General features: G+C 48.9%; 1 protein-coding gene across 1 annotated transcript in view; it reads left to right on the top strand.

Moving 5' to 3' along the window:
* The window catches only part of LOC149427703 (uncharacterized), a 49352-nt gene extending 32071 nt beyond the window's left edge, over positions 1-17281 (top strand). Inside the window, exons 4-6 of the mRNA XM_089667759.1 lie at positions 1528-1612; positions 6137-6210; positions 16134-17281. Coding sequence (XP_089523885.1) covers positions 1528-1612; positions 6137-6210; positions 16134-16229 — 255 coding nt within the window. The 3' untranslated portion in view covers positions 16230-17281. The remainder of the gene's footprint in view (positions 1-1527; positions 1613-6136; positions 6211-16133) is intronic.
* Positions 17282-18213: the final 932 nt, after the last annotated feature.

Genomic DNA, 18213 nt, shown 5'->3' on the forward strand with positions numbered 1-18213 from the left:
GACGACGGGTGCGCCTGGGTCCTAGTGCCCTGCCACCTATACGTCTCGGCAGACACCTACGCATGTGTAGACCCATGCGTCGCAATGGTTCCTGACAAAAACTCTTGGAATGGCATTGACGTGGTGGATCATAGAGCTGGGCGCTGGGCATGTTGGATCATAGAGCTGGGCGCTGGGCATGGTGGATCATAGAGCTGGGCGCTAGGCATGGTGGATCATAGAGCTGGGCATGGTGGATCATAGAGCTGGGCATGGTGGATCATAGTACTGGGCGCTGGGCATGGTGGATCATAGAGCTGGGCCCTGGCCATGGTGGATCATAGAGCTGGGCGCTGGGCATGTTGGATCATAGAGCTGGGCGCTGGGCATGGTGGATCATAGAGCTGGGCGCTAGGCATGGTGGATCATAGAGCTGGGCATGGTGGATCATAGAGCTGGGCATGGTGGATCATAGTACTGGGCGCTGGGCATGGTGGATCATAGAGCTGGGCCCTGGGCATGGTGGATCATAGTGCTGGGTGCTTCCCATGGTGGATCATAGAGCTGGGCCCTGGGCATGGTGGATCATAGAGCGGGGCGTCGGGCATGGTGGATCCTAGTGCTGGGCATTGACATGGTGGACCGTAGTGCTGGGTGCTGGGCATGGTGGATTATAGAGCTGGGCTTGGTGGATCATAGTACTGGGCGCTGGGCATGGTGGATCATAGAGCTGGGCCCTGGCCATGGTGGATCATAGAGCTGGGCGCTGGGCATGTTGGATCATAGAGCTGGGCGCTGGGCATGGTGGATCATAGAGCTGGGCGCTAGGCATGGTGGATCATAGAGCTGGGCATGGTGGATCATAGTACTGGGCGCTGGGCATGGTGGATCATAGAGCTGGGCCCTGGGCATGGTGGATCATAGTGCTGGGTGCTTCCCATGGTGGATCATAGAGCTGGGCCCTGGGCATGGTGGATCATAGAGCGGGGCGTCGGGCATGGTGGATCCTAGTGCTGGGCATTGACATGGTGGACCGTAGTGCTGGGTGCTGGGCATGGTGGATTATAGAGCTGGGCTTGGTGGATCATAGTACTGGGTGCTGGGCATGGTGGATCATAGTGCTGGTCATTGACATGGTGGATCATAGTGCTGGATGCTGGGCTTGGTGGATCATAGAGCTGGGCCCTGTGCATGGTGGATCATAGTGCTGGACGCTGGGCATGGTGGATCATAGTGCTGGATGCTGGGCATGGTGGATCATAGTGCTGGACTCTGGCCATGGTGGATCATAGTGCTGGGCATGGTGGATCATAGAGCTGGGCGCTGGCCATGGTGGATCATAGAGCTGGGCGCTGGCCATGGTGGATCATAGTGCTGGGCACTGGCCATGGTGGATCATAGAGCTGGGCGCTGGCCATGGTGGATCATAGAGCTGGGCGCTGGCCATGGTGGATCATAGAGCTGGGCGCTGGGCATGACGAGAAAAAGCGATGTAGAATTTTTCAGCCGGCTCACATTGTGTGTTTTATTCTTTTCTTTGCCTTTCAGCTCGTTGGGGTTGTAGATCCTCGATCTTCTGCCAGAGAACAAGTCAGGAAGTACCACGAGATCCACGAAGACAACGTATTTCAAGGCAAGCGTGATTTCCTCTTATTGGCAAATCTCAGAATTTGTTAGTTATTTTGTACATCGCTCTGCTAACTGTTGGCGCTATATAAATCCTCCATAATAATAATATATAAATCCTCCATAATAATAATAATATATAAATCCTCCATAATAATAATATATAAATCCTCCATAATAATAATAATAATATATAAATCCTCCATAATAATAATAATATATAAATCCTCAATAATAATAATATATAAATCCTCAATAATAATAATATATAAATCCTCAATAATAATAATAATATATAAATCCTCAATAATAATAATATATAAATCCTCCATAATAATAATAATATATAAATCCTCCATAATAATAATAATAATAATATATAAATCCTCAATAATAATAATAATATATAAATCCTCCATAATAATAATAATAATAATATATAAATCCTCCATAATAATAATATATAAATCCTCCATAATAATAATATATAAATCCTCCATAATAATAATAATATATAAATCCTCCATAATAATAATAATATATAAATCCTCCATAATAATAATAATATATAAATCCTCAATAATAATAATAATATATAAATCCTCCATAATAATAATATATAAATCCTCCATAATAATAATATATAAATCCTCCATAATAATAATAATAATATATAAATCCTCCATAATAATAATATATAAATCCTCCATAATAATAATATATAAATCCTCCATAATAATAATAATATATAAATCCTCCATAATAATAATATATAAATCCTCCATAATAATAATAATATATAAATCCTCAATAATAATAATAATAATATATAAATCCTCCATAATAATAATATATAAATCCTCCATAATAATAATAATATATAAATCCTCAATAATAATAATAATATATAAATCCTCCATAATAATAATAATAATATATAAATCCTCAATAATAATAATAATAATAATATATAAATCCTCCATAATAATAATAATATATAAATCCTCAATAATAATAATAATATATAAATCCTCCATAATAATAATAATAATAATAATATATAAATCCTCAATAATAATAATATATAAATCCTCCATAATAATAATATATAAATCCTCCATAATAATAATATTTCTACAGCCTGAGGCCGGCATTGCTGACAAGTTTATATTTGTGACCCCCATTGGCCAGAGCAAGAGATGCTGAGAGTGACAGTCAGGACAGGAAATGACAGTTCATCCCCATGGGTTCCAACAATCCGGCTATAGGCTGACCGCACTGTATGCAGAGATCAATCCAACTGCTGGGCGTATAATGTGCTAAGTTGGGGGAGGGGAACAAGAAAGAAGTGAATAAATGTGCGACCTAAGAGGGCCGATCACCACTGAGACGGTGGAAAGCCAAGTCCGGCTATAATGTATCTGATAAAACCCGGAGCGTCTAAGAAACCAAAAACTCTCAGTGATGGGCTGAGCCGTATACAGTGATGGTCAATCCGATGGGCGTGTCTGGGTTTGGCGGTGGCCAGGAGAACGGTACTTGCCTGACTGCATTGTGCCAAGTGTAAAGTTTGGTGGAGGGGGGATTATGGCGGGGGGTTGTTTTTCAGGGGTTGGGTTGGCCCCCTAGTTCCAGTGAAGGGAACTCTTCAGGCGACATTTTGGACAATTTCATGCTCCCAGCTTTGTGGGAAGAGTTTGGGGATGGCCCCTTCCTGTTCCAACATGACTGCCCACCAGTGCACAAAGCAAGGTCCATAAAGACATGGAGGGGCCAGTTTGGGGTGGAGGAACTTGACTGTCCTGCACAGAGTCCTGACCTCAACCCCATAGAACACCTTTGGGATGAATTAGAGCGGAGACTGCGAGCCAGGCCTCCTCCCCCGACATCAGTGCCCCTCCCCCGACATCAGGCCCCCTCCCCCGACATCAGTGCCTGACCTGACAAATGTGCTTCTGGAAGAATGGTCCAACCTTCCCATAGACACCCTCCTAAACCTTGTGGACGGCCTTCCCAGAAGAGTTGAAGCTGTTATAGCTGCAAAGGGCGGGGCCAACTCAATATTGAACCCTACGGACTAAGACTGGGGGGGCCATTAAAGGTCATGTGCGTGGAAATGGTGGGGCCAACTCAATATTGAACCCTACGGAGTAAGACTGGGGGGGCCATTAAAGGTCATGTGTGTGGAAATGGTGGGGCCAACTCAATATTGAACCCTACGGACTAAGACTGGGGGGGCCATTAAAGGGCATGTGTGTGGAAAGGGCGGGGCCAACTCAATATTGAACCCTACGGACTAAGACTGGGGGCCATTAAAGGTCAAGTGTGTGGAAAGGGCGGGGCCAACTCAATATTGAACTCTACGGACTAAGACTGGGGGGCCATTAAAGGTCATGTGTGTGGAAAGGGCGGGGCCAACTCAATATTGAACCCTACGGACTAAGACTGGGGGGCCATTAAAGGTCATGTGCGTGGGAAGGTCGGGGGCCCAATACCTTTGGCAATATAGTGTATATACGGGGGGGGCGGGGACAATACTTGGGGCAATATAGTGTATATACGGGGGGCGGGGACAATACTTGGGGTAATATAGTGTATATACGGGGGGGGGACAATACTTGGGGCAATATAGTGTATATACGGGGGGCGGGGACAATACTTGGGGCAATATAGTGTATATACGGGGGGCGGGGACAATACTTGGGGCAATATAGTGTATATACGGGGGGCGGGGACAATACTTGGGGTAATATAGTGTATATACGGGGGGGGGACAATACTTGGGGCAATATAGTGTATATACGGGGGGGGCGGGGACAATACTTGGGGTAATATAGTGTATATATGGGGGGGTGGGGACAATACTTGGGGCAATATAGTGTATATATGGGGGGCGGGGACAATATTTGGGGCAATATAGTGTATATACGGGGGGGGGGGACAATACTTGGGGCAATATAGTGTATATACGGGGGGGCGGGGAGAATACTTGGGGCAATATAGTGTAGATATGGGGGGGGGGACAATTCTTGGGGTAATATAGTGTATATACGGGGGGGGACGGGGACAATACTTGGGGCAATATAGTGTATATACGGGGGGGGGACAATACTTGGGGCAATATAGTGTATATACGGGGGGGGACAATATTTGGGGCAATATAATGTATATACGGGGGGGGACAATACTTGGGGCAATATAGTGTATATACGGGGGGGCGGGGACAATACTTGGGGCAATATAATGTATATACGGGGGGGCGGGGACAATACTTGGGGCAATATAATGTATATACGGGGGGGCGGGGACAATACTTGGGGCAATATAATGTATATAGGGGGGCGGGGACAATACTTGGGGCAATATAATGTATATACGGGGGGGGACAATACTTGGGGCAATATAATGTATATACGGGGGGGGACAATACTTGGGGCAATATAGTGTATCTAATTCAGGACTTCCAAACTCTCTCATGTTTGAATTGTCTGTCCTTCCAAAGCTGTTCAATTCCTGGTGAAGTTGGAGTCTCGGTATTTCATTGCTGAGGATTTCCATTTTCGGGTTTTGGACATTCCAGCACCCAGAAGTGAGTGTTTGGGGGTCTCGTCTGAGAAAAGTTCCCTCCTAACATTTTAAGGCATCTTGATCCCAGTCATTGAGTGTAAATATTCAAATCCGAAAAGGTTGGACCCGCAGCAAGACCTCTAACATGCTGCATGGTATCAGCTTGGCCGCGGCCTCTAGTTCAGAGGGGCGAATATCTGGGGTCAATGTTTGCAGTTCTAGGGGGGACTGGAAACCACCAAGAGAGGATTTTGTAGTTGGCCTTGACTGTTGTAGTCTTCCCCCTGTGCACCATATCAGACAGTCCAGCCCAGTCATCCGCATCCATTTCCTCCCCATTTCAGTTTCCCGCACTCTCTGAGATGGGAGTTTGCCCCGAGGGCTGGAGAGGAAGAGGAGTGACTCCGAGATCCCCTCCATGTTGTCGCACTTTCATTTATATAAATAAACCAAACGTCTAGTAGGGAGTAGGGACCCCATAATGGCCATGGCTGGTGTACAGTCCTGGAAACCGAACATTTGGAGATCTCACCACATGAGATAATAAACAGTTAAGTGGTTTAACTTTCCAACAACTTTGTAGGGATTTATGGGGAGCTGCCACCGGTCCCTTCAGCAGGTATACTAGTAGATCCAAGCTCCATCGCTGCTCCATCGCTGCCCTCACACTCTAGTGCCCACCTTTGGTAAGCTCCAGTGTTGCATACTTACAGTAGATGGACAATGTCATTGGCCCCCGTACCATGTGACAGTGTTTAGGCCCAGTGATTGGCCAGTTTGACCTGAGCACTGCCACATGGGGGAGATCCATGCTCCCTCATAATTAGACGCTGATGGAGTTGGGGGGGGCAGTGGAGTGCAGACAGGTGAGGTCACCCTTTTGGGGTGATAGGCAAAGTACCAGTGTCATTAATCCTGATGTCCTCGGTGAGCTTCAATATTAACCTTTTATTTTCTGTTTCAGATTGGAGAGAAGCTGTAGAAAGGGAAAAATTTGCAGATGCCGTGATCATTACAACCCCCGATAAACTGCACAAGGTGAGTTGTCAGAAACGACTTCACTCGTGTTTGTGAGGTGCTACAATGACAGGAAGTTCAGGTCTTACTATGCCTCCAGACTGCAGGTCCATGATGACCATCTGACCATGCGTGTACAGAACTGCCTCCAGACTTCAGGTCCATGATGACCATCTGACCATGCGTGTACAGAACTGCCTCCAGACTTCAGGTCCATGATGACCATCTGACCATGCGTGTACAGAACTGCCTCCAGACTTCAGGTCCATGATGACCATCTGACCATGCGTGTACAGAACTGCCTCCAGACTTCAGGTCCATGATGACCATCTGACCATGCGTGTACAGAACTGCCTCCAGACTTCAGGTCCATGATGACCATCTGACCATGCGTGTACAGAACTGCCTCCAGACTTCAGGTCCATGATGACCATCTGACCATGCGTGTACAGAACTGCCTCCAGACTTCAGGTCCATGATGACCATCTGACCATGTGTGTACAGAAGTCTGCCTCCAGACTTCAGGTCCATGATGACCATCTGACCATGCGTGTACAGAACTGCCTCCAGACTTCAGGTCCATGATGACCATCTGACTATGCGTGTACAGAACTGCCTCCAGACTTCAGGTCCATGATGACCATCTGACCATGCGTGTACAGAACTGCCTCCAGACTTCAGGTTGATGATGACCATCTGACCATGCGTGTACAGAACTGCCTCCTGACTTCAGGTCCATGATGACCATCTGACTATGCGTGTACAGAACTGCCTCCAGACTTCAGGTTGATGATGACCATCTGACCATGCGTGTACAGAACTGCCTCCAGACTTCAGGTGGATGATGACCATCTGACCATGCGTGTACAGAACTGCCTCCAGACTTCAGGTTGATGATGACCATCTGACCATGCGTGTACAGAACTGCCTCCAGACTTCAGGTTGATGATGACCATCTGACCATGCGTGTACAGAACTGCCTCCAGACTTCAGGTCCATGATGACCATCTGACCATGCGTGTACAGAACTGCCTCCAGACTTCAGGTCCATGATGACCATCTGACCATGCGTGTACAGAACTGCCTCCAGACTTCAGGTCCATGATGACCATCTGACCATGCGTGTACAGAACTGCCTCCAGACTTCAGGTCCATGATGACCATCTGACCATGCGTGTACAGAACTGCCTCCAGACTTCAGGTCCATGATGACCATCTGACCATGCGTGTACAGAACTGCCTCCAGACTTCAGGTCCATGATGACCATCTGACCATGCGTGTACAGAACTGCCTCCAGACTTCAGGTCCATGATGACCATCTGACCATGCGTGTACAGAACTGCCTCCAGACTTCAGGTCCATGATGACCATCTGACCATGCGTGTACAGAACTGCCTCCAGACTTCAGGTCCATGATGACCATCTGACCATGTGTGTACAGAAGTCTGCCTCCAGACTTCAGGTCCATGATGACCATCTGACCATGCGTGTACAGAACTGCCTCCAGACTTCAGGTCCATGATGACCATCTGACTATGCGTGTACAGAACTGCCTCCAGACTTCAGGTCCATGATGACCATCTGACCATGCGTGTACAGAACTGCCTCCAGACTTCAGGTCGATGATGACCATCTGACCATGCGTGTACAGAACTGCCTCCTGACTTCAGGTCCATGATGACCATCTGACCATGCGTGTACAGAACTGCCTCCAGACTTCAGGTCCATGATGACCATCTGACCATGCGTGTACAGAACTGCCTCCAGACTTCAGGTTGATGATGACCATCTGACCATGCGTGTACAGAACTGCCTCCAGACTTCAGGTTGATGATGACCATCTGACCATGCGTGTACAGAACTGCCTCCAGACTTCAGGTCCATGATGACCATCTGACCATGCGTGTACAGAACTGCCTCCAGACTTCAGGTCCATGATGACCATCTGACCATGCGTGTACAGAACTGCCTCCAGACTTCAGGTCCATGATGACCATCTGACCATGCGTGTACAGAACTGCCTCCAGACTTCAGGTCCATGATGACCATCTGACCATGCGTGTACAGAACTGCCTCCAGACTTCAGGTCCATGATGACCATCTGACCATGCGTGTACAGAACTGCCTCCAGACTTCAGGTCCATGATGACCATCTGACCATGCGTGTACAGAACTGTCTCCAGACTTCAGGTCCATGATGACCATCTGACCATGTGTGTACAGAAGTCTGCCTCCAGACTTCAGGTCCATGATGACCATCTGACCATGCGTGTACAGAACTGCCTCCAGACTTCAGGTCCATGATGACCATCTGACTATGCGTGTACAGAACTGCCTCCAGACTTCAGGTCCATGATGACCATCTGACCATGCGTGTACAGAACTGCCTCCAGACTTCAGGTCGATGATGACCATCTGACCATGCGTGTACAGAACTGCCTCCTGACTTCAGGTCCATGATGACCATCTGACCATGCGTGTACAGAACTGCCTCCAGACTTCAGGTCCATGATGACCATCTGACCATGCGTACAGAACTGCCTCCAGACTTCAGGTTGATGATGACCATCTGACTATGCGTGTACAGAACTGCCTCCAGACTTCAGGTTGATGATGACCATCTGACCATGCGTGTACAGAACTGCCTCCAGACTTCAGGTCCATGATGACCATCTGACCATGCGTGTACAGAACTGCCTCCAGACTTCAGGTCCATGATGACCATCTGACCATGTGTGTACAGAAGTCTGCCTCCAGACTTCAGGTCCATGATGACCATCTGACCATGCGTGTACAGAACTGCCTCCAGACTTCAGGTCCATGATGACCATCTGACTATGCGTGTACAGAACTGCCTCCAGACTTCAGGTCCATGATGACCATCTGACCATGCGTGTACAGAACTGCCTCCAGACTTCAGGTTGATGATGACCATCTGACCATGCGTGTACAGAACTGCCTCCAGACTTCAGGTCCATGATGACCATCTGACCATGCGTGTACAGAACTGCCTCCAGACTTCAGGTCCATGATGACCATCTGACCATGCGTATACAGAACTGCCTCCAGACTTCAGGTGGATGATGACCATCTGACCATGCGTGTACAGAACTGCCTCCAGACTTCAGGTTGATGATGACCATCTGACCATGCGTGTACAGAACTGCCTCCAGACTTCAGGTTGATGATGACCATCTGACCATGCGTGTACAGAACTGCCTCCAGACTTCAGGTTGATGATGACCATCTGACCATGCGTACAGAACTGCCTCCAGACTTCAGGTTGATGATGACCATCTGACTATGCGTGTACAGAACTGCCTCCAGACTTCAGGTTGATGATGACCATCTGACCATGCGTGTACAGAACTGCCTCCAGACTTCAGGTCCATGATGACCATCTGACCATGCGTGTACAGAACTGCCTCCAGACTTCAGGTCCATGATGACCATCTGACCATGCGTGTACAGAACTGCCTCCATACTTCAGGTGGATGATGACCATCTGACCATGCGTGTACAGAACTGCCTCCAGACTTCAGGTTGATGATGACCATCTGACCATGCGTGTACAGAACTGCCTCCAGACTTCAGGTTGATGATGACCATCTGACTATGCGTGTACAGAACTGCCTCCAGACTTCAGGTTGATGATGACCATCTGACCATGCGTGTACAGAACTGCCTCCAGACTTCAGGTCCATGATGACCATCTGACCATGCGTGTACAGAACTGCCTCCAGACTTCAGGTCCATGATGACCATCTGACCATGCGTGTACAGAACTGCCTCCAGACTTCAGGTTGATGATGACCATCTGACCATGCGTGTACAGAACTGCCTCCAGACTTCAGGTCCATGATGACCATCTGACCATGCGTGTACAGAACTGCCTCCAGACTTCAGGTCCATGATGACCATCTGACCATGCGTGTACAGAACTGCCTCCAGACTTCAGGTGGATGATGACCATCTGACCATGCGTGTACAGAACTGCCTCCAGACTTCAGGTTGATGATGACCATCTGACCATGCGTGTACAGAACTGCCTCCAGACTTCAGGTTGATGATGACCATCTGACCATGCGTGTACAGAACTGCCTCCAGACTTCAGGTTGATGATGACCATCTGACCATGCGTGTACAGAATTGCCTCCAGACTTCAGGTCCATGATGACCATCTGACCATGCGTGTACAGAACTGCCTCCAGACTTCAGGTCCATGATGACCATCTGACCATGCGTGTACAGAACTGCCTCCAGACTTCAGGTCCATGATGACCATCTGACCATGCGTGTACAGAACTGCCTCCAGACTTCAGGTTGATGATGACCATCTGACCATGCATGTACAGAACTGCCTCCAGACTTCAGGTCCATGATGACCATCTGACCATGCATGTACAGAACTGCCTCCAGACTTCAGGTTGATGATGACCATCTGACCATGCGTGTACAGAACTGCCTCCAGACTTCAGGTCCATGATGACCATCTGACCATGCGTGTACAGAACTGCCTCCAGACTTCAGGTTGATGATGACCATCTGACCATGCGTGTACAGAACTGCCTCCAGACTTCAGGTCCATGATGACCATCTGACCATGCATGTACAGAACTGCCTCCAGACTTCAGGTTGATGATGACCATCTGACCATGCGTGTACAGAACTGCCTCCAACTATTGTGTCCCTGACGCTGGTCGGGGGAGATCCACGGATGTCTGTTCTTCAATGGGGAAACCAGAGCAATCATCTGGGAAAATTGGTCATTAATTGCTCCATGAGCAAGTTTGGGCTGGAGATATTGAGGGAATCTTGCAGACCGTTCCTCTTCCAACCATTGCCAGCTAGATCCTCCTATGTATGTAGAGATACGTGTGCTGACCAGGGGCGGACTGACAACTCATGGGGCCCCTGGGCAATAGGAGATCATGGGGCCCCTGTGTCCTTACCCACACTCAAACCACACCCAAAAAAGCTTATGAAAGGTACTAGGGGCATCTTATGGGGCCCCCTACTGACCCTGGGCCCTCGGGCATTGCCAGAGCGCCCAAATGGTCAGTCCGCCCCTGGTGCTGACTATACATACCATTGCATTCATTAAACAAAGGCTTAAACTGAACACCGAATTGCCCCATATGTGACTTCCCGAAAGACCTCCATACACCTGCCAATGTTTCTGACCGTTTTGTAGCTTTCCATGAGCTTTCATCTACACAAATCTCACACCTTCGATTCCAATATCTTCATAGTCTTTAGTGAGCAGATCATAAACATTCGGGTAGAAATGTCCGAAGACTAGCTCTGCAGTTTCAGTTGTCGACTTGCTGGAGTTTGGGGAGCAAATATAACAATGGGGGGGCGGCTGACTGCTGCGGCTAAAATGTGTTGGAAAGCTCAGAAACTGGCAAGTGTATGGGCAACATTAGGGTGGATATATATATATATGAGACAACATTTGGTACAATGCAGTCCCCGCTCAATGAATGAAAATTTGTAAACCAATTTTCTGAGGCCAATCAAAAGTTCCCAGCACAGCAAACGAATACAACTTGGCTCAGAGGTTCATTCGGTCAGACAGACTTATCCCAGTGTAAGACTCGTAGGGTCGGGGTACAGCTATACTCACCGGCCTCTTTATTGGGTCCACCTGTTCAATGGCTCGGTCACACAAATTGATAATCAGCCAATCACATGGCAGCAACTCAATGCATTTCGGCATCTAGACGTGGTGAAGACGACTTGCTGAAGTTCAAACCGAACATTGGAATGGGGAGGAAAGGGGATTGAAGTGAATTTCAACATGGCATGGTTGTTGGTGCCAGATGGGCTGGTCTGAGGATTTCAAAAACACAGCCATCTCTAGGGTTTACAGAGAATGGTCCGAAAAAGAGAAAATCTCCAGTGAGCGGCAGCTGTGTGGAGGAAAATGCCTTGTTGAGGTCAGACAAGAATGGGCAGACTGGTTCCAGATGATAGAAAGGCAACAGGAACTCCAATAACCCCTCGTTACAACCAAGGTATGCAGAATACCATCTTTGAACACACAGCACGTCCAGCCTTGAAGCAGATGGGCTACAGCAGCAGAAGACCACACCGGGTGCCACTCCTGTCAGCTAAGAACAGGAAACGGAGGCTACAATTTGCACAGGATCACCAAAACTGGACAATAGAAGAGTGGAAAAGTGTTACCTGATCTGGTGAGTCTGGATTTCAGCTGTGACATTCAGATGGTAGGGTCAGAATTCGGCGTCAACAACATGAAAGCATGGATCCATCCTGCCTTGTATCACCGGTTCAGGCTGGTGGTGATGGTGTCATGGTGTGGGGGATCCATCCTGCCTTGTATCAATGGTTCAGGCTGGTGGTGGTGGTGTCATGGTGTGGGGGATCCATCCTGCCTTGTACCAACGGTTCAGGCTGGTAGTGGTGTCATGGTGTGGGGGATCCATCCTGCCTTGTATCCAGGGTTCAGGCTGGTGGTGGTGGTGTCATGGTGTGGTGGATCCATCCTGCCTTGTATCAATGGTTCAGGCTGGTGGTGGTGGTGTCATGGTGTGGGGGATCCATCGTGCCTTGTATCAGTGGTTCAGGCTGGTGGTGTCATGGTGTGGGGGATCCATCCTGCCTTGTATCAATAGTTCAGGCTGGTGGTGGTGGTGTCATGGTGTGGTGGATCCATCCTGCCTTGTATCAATGGTTCAGGCTGGTGGTGGTGGTGTCATGGTGTGGAGGAGATTTTCTTGGAACAATTTTGGGCCCCTTTATACCAATTGAGCATCGTTTAAATGCCACGGCCTACCTGAGTATTGCTGCTGACCATGTCCATCCCTCTATGACTCCAGTGTCCCCGTCTTCTGATGGCTCCTTCCAGCAGGATAATGCTCCATGTCACAAAGCTCCAATCATCTCCAACTGGTTTCTGGAACATGACAATGAGGTCATTGCACTCCAATGGTGTCCACAGTCACCAGATCTCCATCCAATAGAGGACCTTTGGGATGTGGAGGAACCGGAGATTCCCATCATGGATGTGCAGCCGACAAATCTGCAGCCACTGCGTGACGCCATCATGTCAATATGGAGCAAAATCTCTGAGGAACGTTTCCAGCACCTTGTTGGATCTACGCCACGAAGAATGGAGGCAAAAGGGGGTCCAACCCGGGACTAGCGAGGTGGACCTCATATAGTGGCCGGTGGGTGTATATTTGTATCATAATTAATCCTACGTATGCTGCTCATGTATTGGAGCCGACAAACAGCAACCATACAAACATTTTTTCTCTGATATTGTACTCATCGCCAAAACCTGCTTAGAGCAACAAAGCCGTATACACAGAATATAACTGGATATAACATTTATAGGGAACGTTGATCCCGGGAATATCCGATTGCCTCTCGGGGGATCAGGAGGGAATGTTTCCCCTGCAGGAGGAGATTGGATCGTGCTTTGCTGGGTCTTCCTTCCTCTGGATCCACTGTGGGTGGAGGATTATAAGTTGTTTTTTTTTAATGGTTGAACTGGATGGACTTCTGTTTTTTTTTTCCAGCCAGACTAACTATGTAACTATGTAACAGTATCAATAATTAATTTATAGTTGCTTAGATATTGCTACCATGTTATTTCCTCCTACTAGAAAGATAAATAAATAAATAAAAACCCTGCAATGTATAGGTACCCAAAGCTCTGTTTTCTGCTGCTCTGCATCTCGCAGTTGGTGCACCACAAACATCTGTTCCAGAATCGTATTGGCTTTTATCTCCAGAAGCCCCCCTGCATGACCCCAATACATCTTCCTTTGTGGAATGCCAACCAGATGGCACACAAAGTGCAATTCACAAGCACAATTCTGCACCTGCAGCACACGCCACCAATGTAGGATGACTGGAGGCTTTCTGTACGTGTTTCATAGAAATAAATTAACCCTAAAAGGGAAACTTTCCAAAGCAATATACCTGCGTGGGAGATCTTGGATGGAAGATGACTTTTTGGTAACATAGTAGATGTGGAGACTTCTTATGGGAAGACCTGTGCTGCAGTGGTGCTGCTAGACCTTGGCACCCAAGTCTTCTACTGGTATACCAAGTCTTCTACTGAGTACCCCAACTCTGCTCCTGAGCACCCCAGCCCTGCTGCTGAGTGCCCCAGGTCTTCTACGAAGTACACCAGATCTTCTACTGATTGCCCCAGGTCTCCCAGTGAGTGTCCCCAGTCTTCTAGTGAGCACCCCAGCTCTGCTACTGAGCTCTCCAGCTCTGCTACTGAGTGCCCCAGGTCTTCTACTGAATACACCTGATCTTCTACTGATTGCCCCAGGTCTTCTAGTGAGTGTCTCCAGTCTTCTGCTGAGCACCCCAGCTCTGCTACTGAGTGCCCCAGCTCTGCTACAGAGTTCCTCAGGTCTTCTACTGAGTGCCCCAGGTCTGCTACAGAGTACACCAGATCTGCTATCAAGTGCTCCAGGTCTTCTATTGAGTGCTCTAGGTCTTCTACCGATTGCCCTAGATCTCCTAGTGAGTGTTCCAGGTCTTTTACTGAGTGCTCCAGGTCTTCTACTGAGTGCCCCAGTCTTCTGCTGTGTTCTCCAGGTCTTCTACATAGTGCCCCAGGTCTTCTACGTAGTGCCCCAGGTCTTCTACGTAGTGCCCCAGGTCTTCTACGTAGTGCTCTAGGTCTTATACGTAGTGCCCCAGGTCTTCTATTGAGTGCCCCTGGTCTTCTATTGAGTGCCCCTGGTCCTCTATTGAGTGCCCCAGTTCTTCTACTGAGTGCCCCCATTCTTCTACTGAGTGTCCCAGGTCTTCTACTGAGTGCCTCTGGTCTTCAAGTGAATTCCTCAGTTCTTCTATTAGGTGCCCCAGGTCTTCTATTGAGTGACCTAAGTATTCTTTCTTTTCAGGTGCCCCAGGTCTTCTATTGAGTTCTCCAGGTCTTCTATTGAGTTCTGCAGGTCTTCCATTAAGTGCCCCAGGTCTTCCATTAAGTGCCCCAGGTCTTCCATTAAGTGCCCCAGGTCTTCCATTAAGTGCCCCAGGTCTTCTATTGAGTTCTCCAGGTCTTCCATTCAGTGACCTAGGTCTTCTATTGAGTTCTCCAGGTCTTCCATTAAGTGCCCCAGGTCTTCTATTGAGTTCTCCAGGTCTTCTATTGAGTTCTCCAGGTCTTCCATTAAGTGCCCCAGGTCTTCTATTGAGTTCTCCAGGTCTTCCATTAAGTGCCCCAGGTCTTCTATTGAGTTCTCCAGGTCTTCCATTAAGTGCCCCAGGTCTTCTATTCAGTGCCCTGGATCTCCTTTCTCATAGGGAGCTGATTCGTTCTACTCATTATTTGAAATGTTTTATAATTCATCTACTTTTCAATCCATCTTTTCATTAAAGAGTAAAAGAGGTCCAGAGAGGTCATCGTGGTATCTTACCAGCTCCTAACATTTTATACTGTGAGCCCATTGGTGCCCGTGATCTATCAGGACCCTAGAAAGGCCGCTGCTGTGCTGACAGTGTTTTGTGGCCATATTCATCATAGAGCTGAAAGGCACAAACAGAAGGACAGATGGATCTTCTGACTTGTGGAAATATGTCACCAGTGGAAATGCAGACAATGCCCCAGGGGGTATTGAGGCAGATGGTCCATGTTCTATGTGAATGAGGGTCTGGTGTCAGCTCAAGCTCAGCCAGAGGAGCCAATGAAGGCAGCTGCATCCAGAGACTAGTGAGAGTGACCATGCCGTATACTGTATGGATGTGTGTTGAGTCCCTCATCCCCGTCCTTTCCATCCCACTGAGTGTACGGTGAGCAGTACTGTAGAGAACGCTCCCTCTGGAGGCTCATGTAGACCCGGCCTGAATGAGGACCATCTGGGCCGGTTATATGGAGTGACTTCATTGTCCTCTCGTTATAAAGCAACACCCTCCTTTAATCTTTGGTCTTTTCTTCATCTTGTAGGACCCGGCGGTTGCATTTGCCAAGAAGGGATATCATATTTTACTGGAGAAGCCCATGGCGGTAAGTCGTCACCTCCGGCCGGCTGATCACTTCTAGCAGCTCCGCCGAGGCTCCTTGCTGTGGACGTCTTCGCTCCTTAGCCGCTTCCCGACTGCCCTATAGATGAAATGCTGCTACAGGGCGGCACGGCTGCGCAAAATCACACGTGTGTATATATATATGTGATTTTGTATTTCCGGGTTGGGGGTGTGCATGCGCCCTACCAGTGGCTCCGTTCGCGGCCGCAGCTGTCAATCACCAGCTCCCGGCTGGGGATTACTCGCCGGCATCCGGTGATTGCCGAACATCTCTGATGGCGGAGGAGAACTGTATGTAAACAATACAGTTCTCCTCCCTGTCAGCTCCTGCACACTGCTTTGGATGGCTCTGCACAGCACAGCCATCCAAAGAAGTGTGATTACAGTGAAACACACAGACACAGCCTCCTAATAACACCCCCCCGCCCCTCAGTAAAACACGCCCAGCACATAGTTAACCCTTTGATCACCCCTCACATTAACCCCTTTCTGCCCAGTGCCATTAATACGGTGTCGGGGCTTTTTATTAGCACTGATAACTGTATTGGTGTCACTGGGGATGTCGGTGACACCAAGTCAGTTCCCCTCCCCCCAGTGTCAGAATGCCCGCCGCAGTCCCGCTATAAGTCGCTGATCGCCGCCATTACTAGTATATCAAAATTGTAAAAATCCCCGTCTATATCCCGCCATATGTAGACGCTAGAACTGTCACGTAAACCAATTAATTTACACGTATCGGGATTTGTTTTTTAGCAGAGACACGGAGCAAAGACACGGAGCGGGAGACATTTTGGGCGAAATTTATGATGAAATTTGATTTTTTTAATTTTTTTACTGGACGTGTTTTATAGCAAAAAGTCCAAAATATTGTTTTTTTTTTCTCAAAATTGTCAGCCTTTTATTTTTTTGTTAATGGTGCATAAAATAAAAAACACAGAGGGGATCCAATACCACCGAAAAAAGCTCAATTCCTGGGGAAAAGGATGTCAATTTCATGTGGGTGCAGCGTTGCATGACCGCGCAATTGTCAGTTAAAGTAACGCAGCGCCGTAACACAAGAAATGGCCCGGTGAGGAAGATCAGGTCGGGGGGAATCCTCTGGAGGGGGAGAGGGGGGGGAATCCTCTGGAGGGAGAGGGGGGGGATACTCTGGAGGGAGGGGGGGGGAATCCTCTGGAGGGAGAGGGGGGGGAATCCTCTGGAGGGAGAGGGGGGGAATCCTCTGGAGGGAGAGGGGGGGGATACTCTGGAGGGAGAGGGGGGGGGATACTCTGGAGGGAGGGGGGGGGGGGAATCCTCTGGAGGGAGAGGGGGGGAATCCTCTGGAGGGAGAGGGGGGGAATCCTCTGGAGGGAGAGGGGGGGGGGATACTCTGGAGGGAGAGGGGGGGGATACTCTGGAGGGAGGGGGGGGGGAATCCTCTGGAGGGAGAGGGGGGGAATCCTCTGGAGGGAGAGGGGGGGGGATACTCTGGAGGGAGAGGGGGGGGGAATCCTCTGGAGGGAGAGGGGGGGGAATCCTCTGGAGGGGTTAGAGAACACATACTACCCTATGGTATATGGCAGAAACACTGAGCTTTCCTGACCCCTCTGCTGGGAGGAGCTCTCGGAATGCTGCACCCCGTGTATGCACTCAGCGCCCCGTGTACACAACCCCCCCCCCAATGTACACACTCAGCACCCCGTGTACACGCCCCCCCCATGTACACACTCAGCGCTCCATGTACACAACCCCCCCCCCCAATGTACACACTCAGCGCCCCATGTACACAACCCCCCCCCCCAATGTACACACTCAGCGCCCCGTGTACACGACCCCCCCCATGTACACACTCAGCGCCCCATGTACACGACCCCCCCCATGTACACACTCAGCACCCCGTGTACACGCCCCCCCATGTACACACTCAGCGCCCCGTGTACACGCCCCCCCATGTACACACTCAGCGCCCCGTGTACACGACCCCCCCCATGTACACACTCAGCACACCGTGTACACGCCCC

This window comes from Staurois parvus, unplaced genomic scaffold (assembly GCF_062004578.1).
Source record: "Staurois parvus isolate SC_StPar_1 unplaced genomic scaffold, SC_StPar_1.0 ptg003558l, whole genome shotgun sequence".
NCBI classification, from domain to species: Eukaryota; Metazoa; Chordata; class Amphibia; order Anura; family Ranidae; genus Staurois; species Staurois parvus.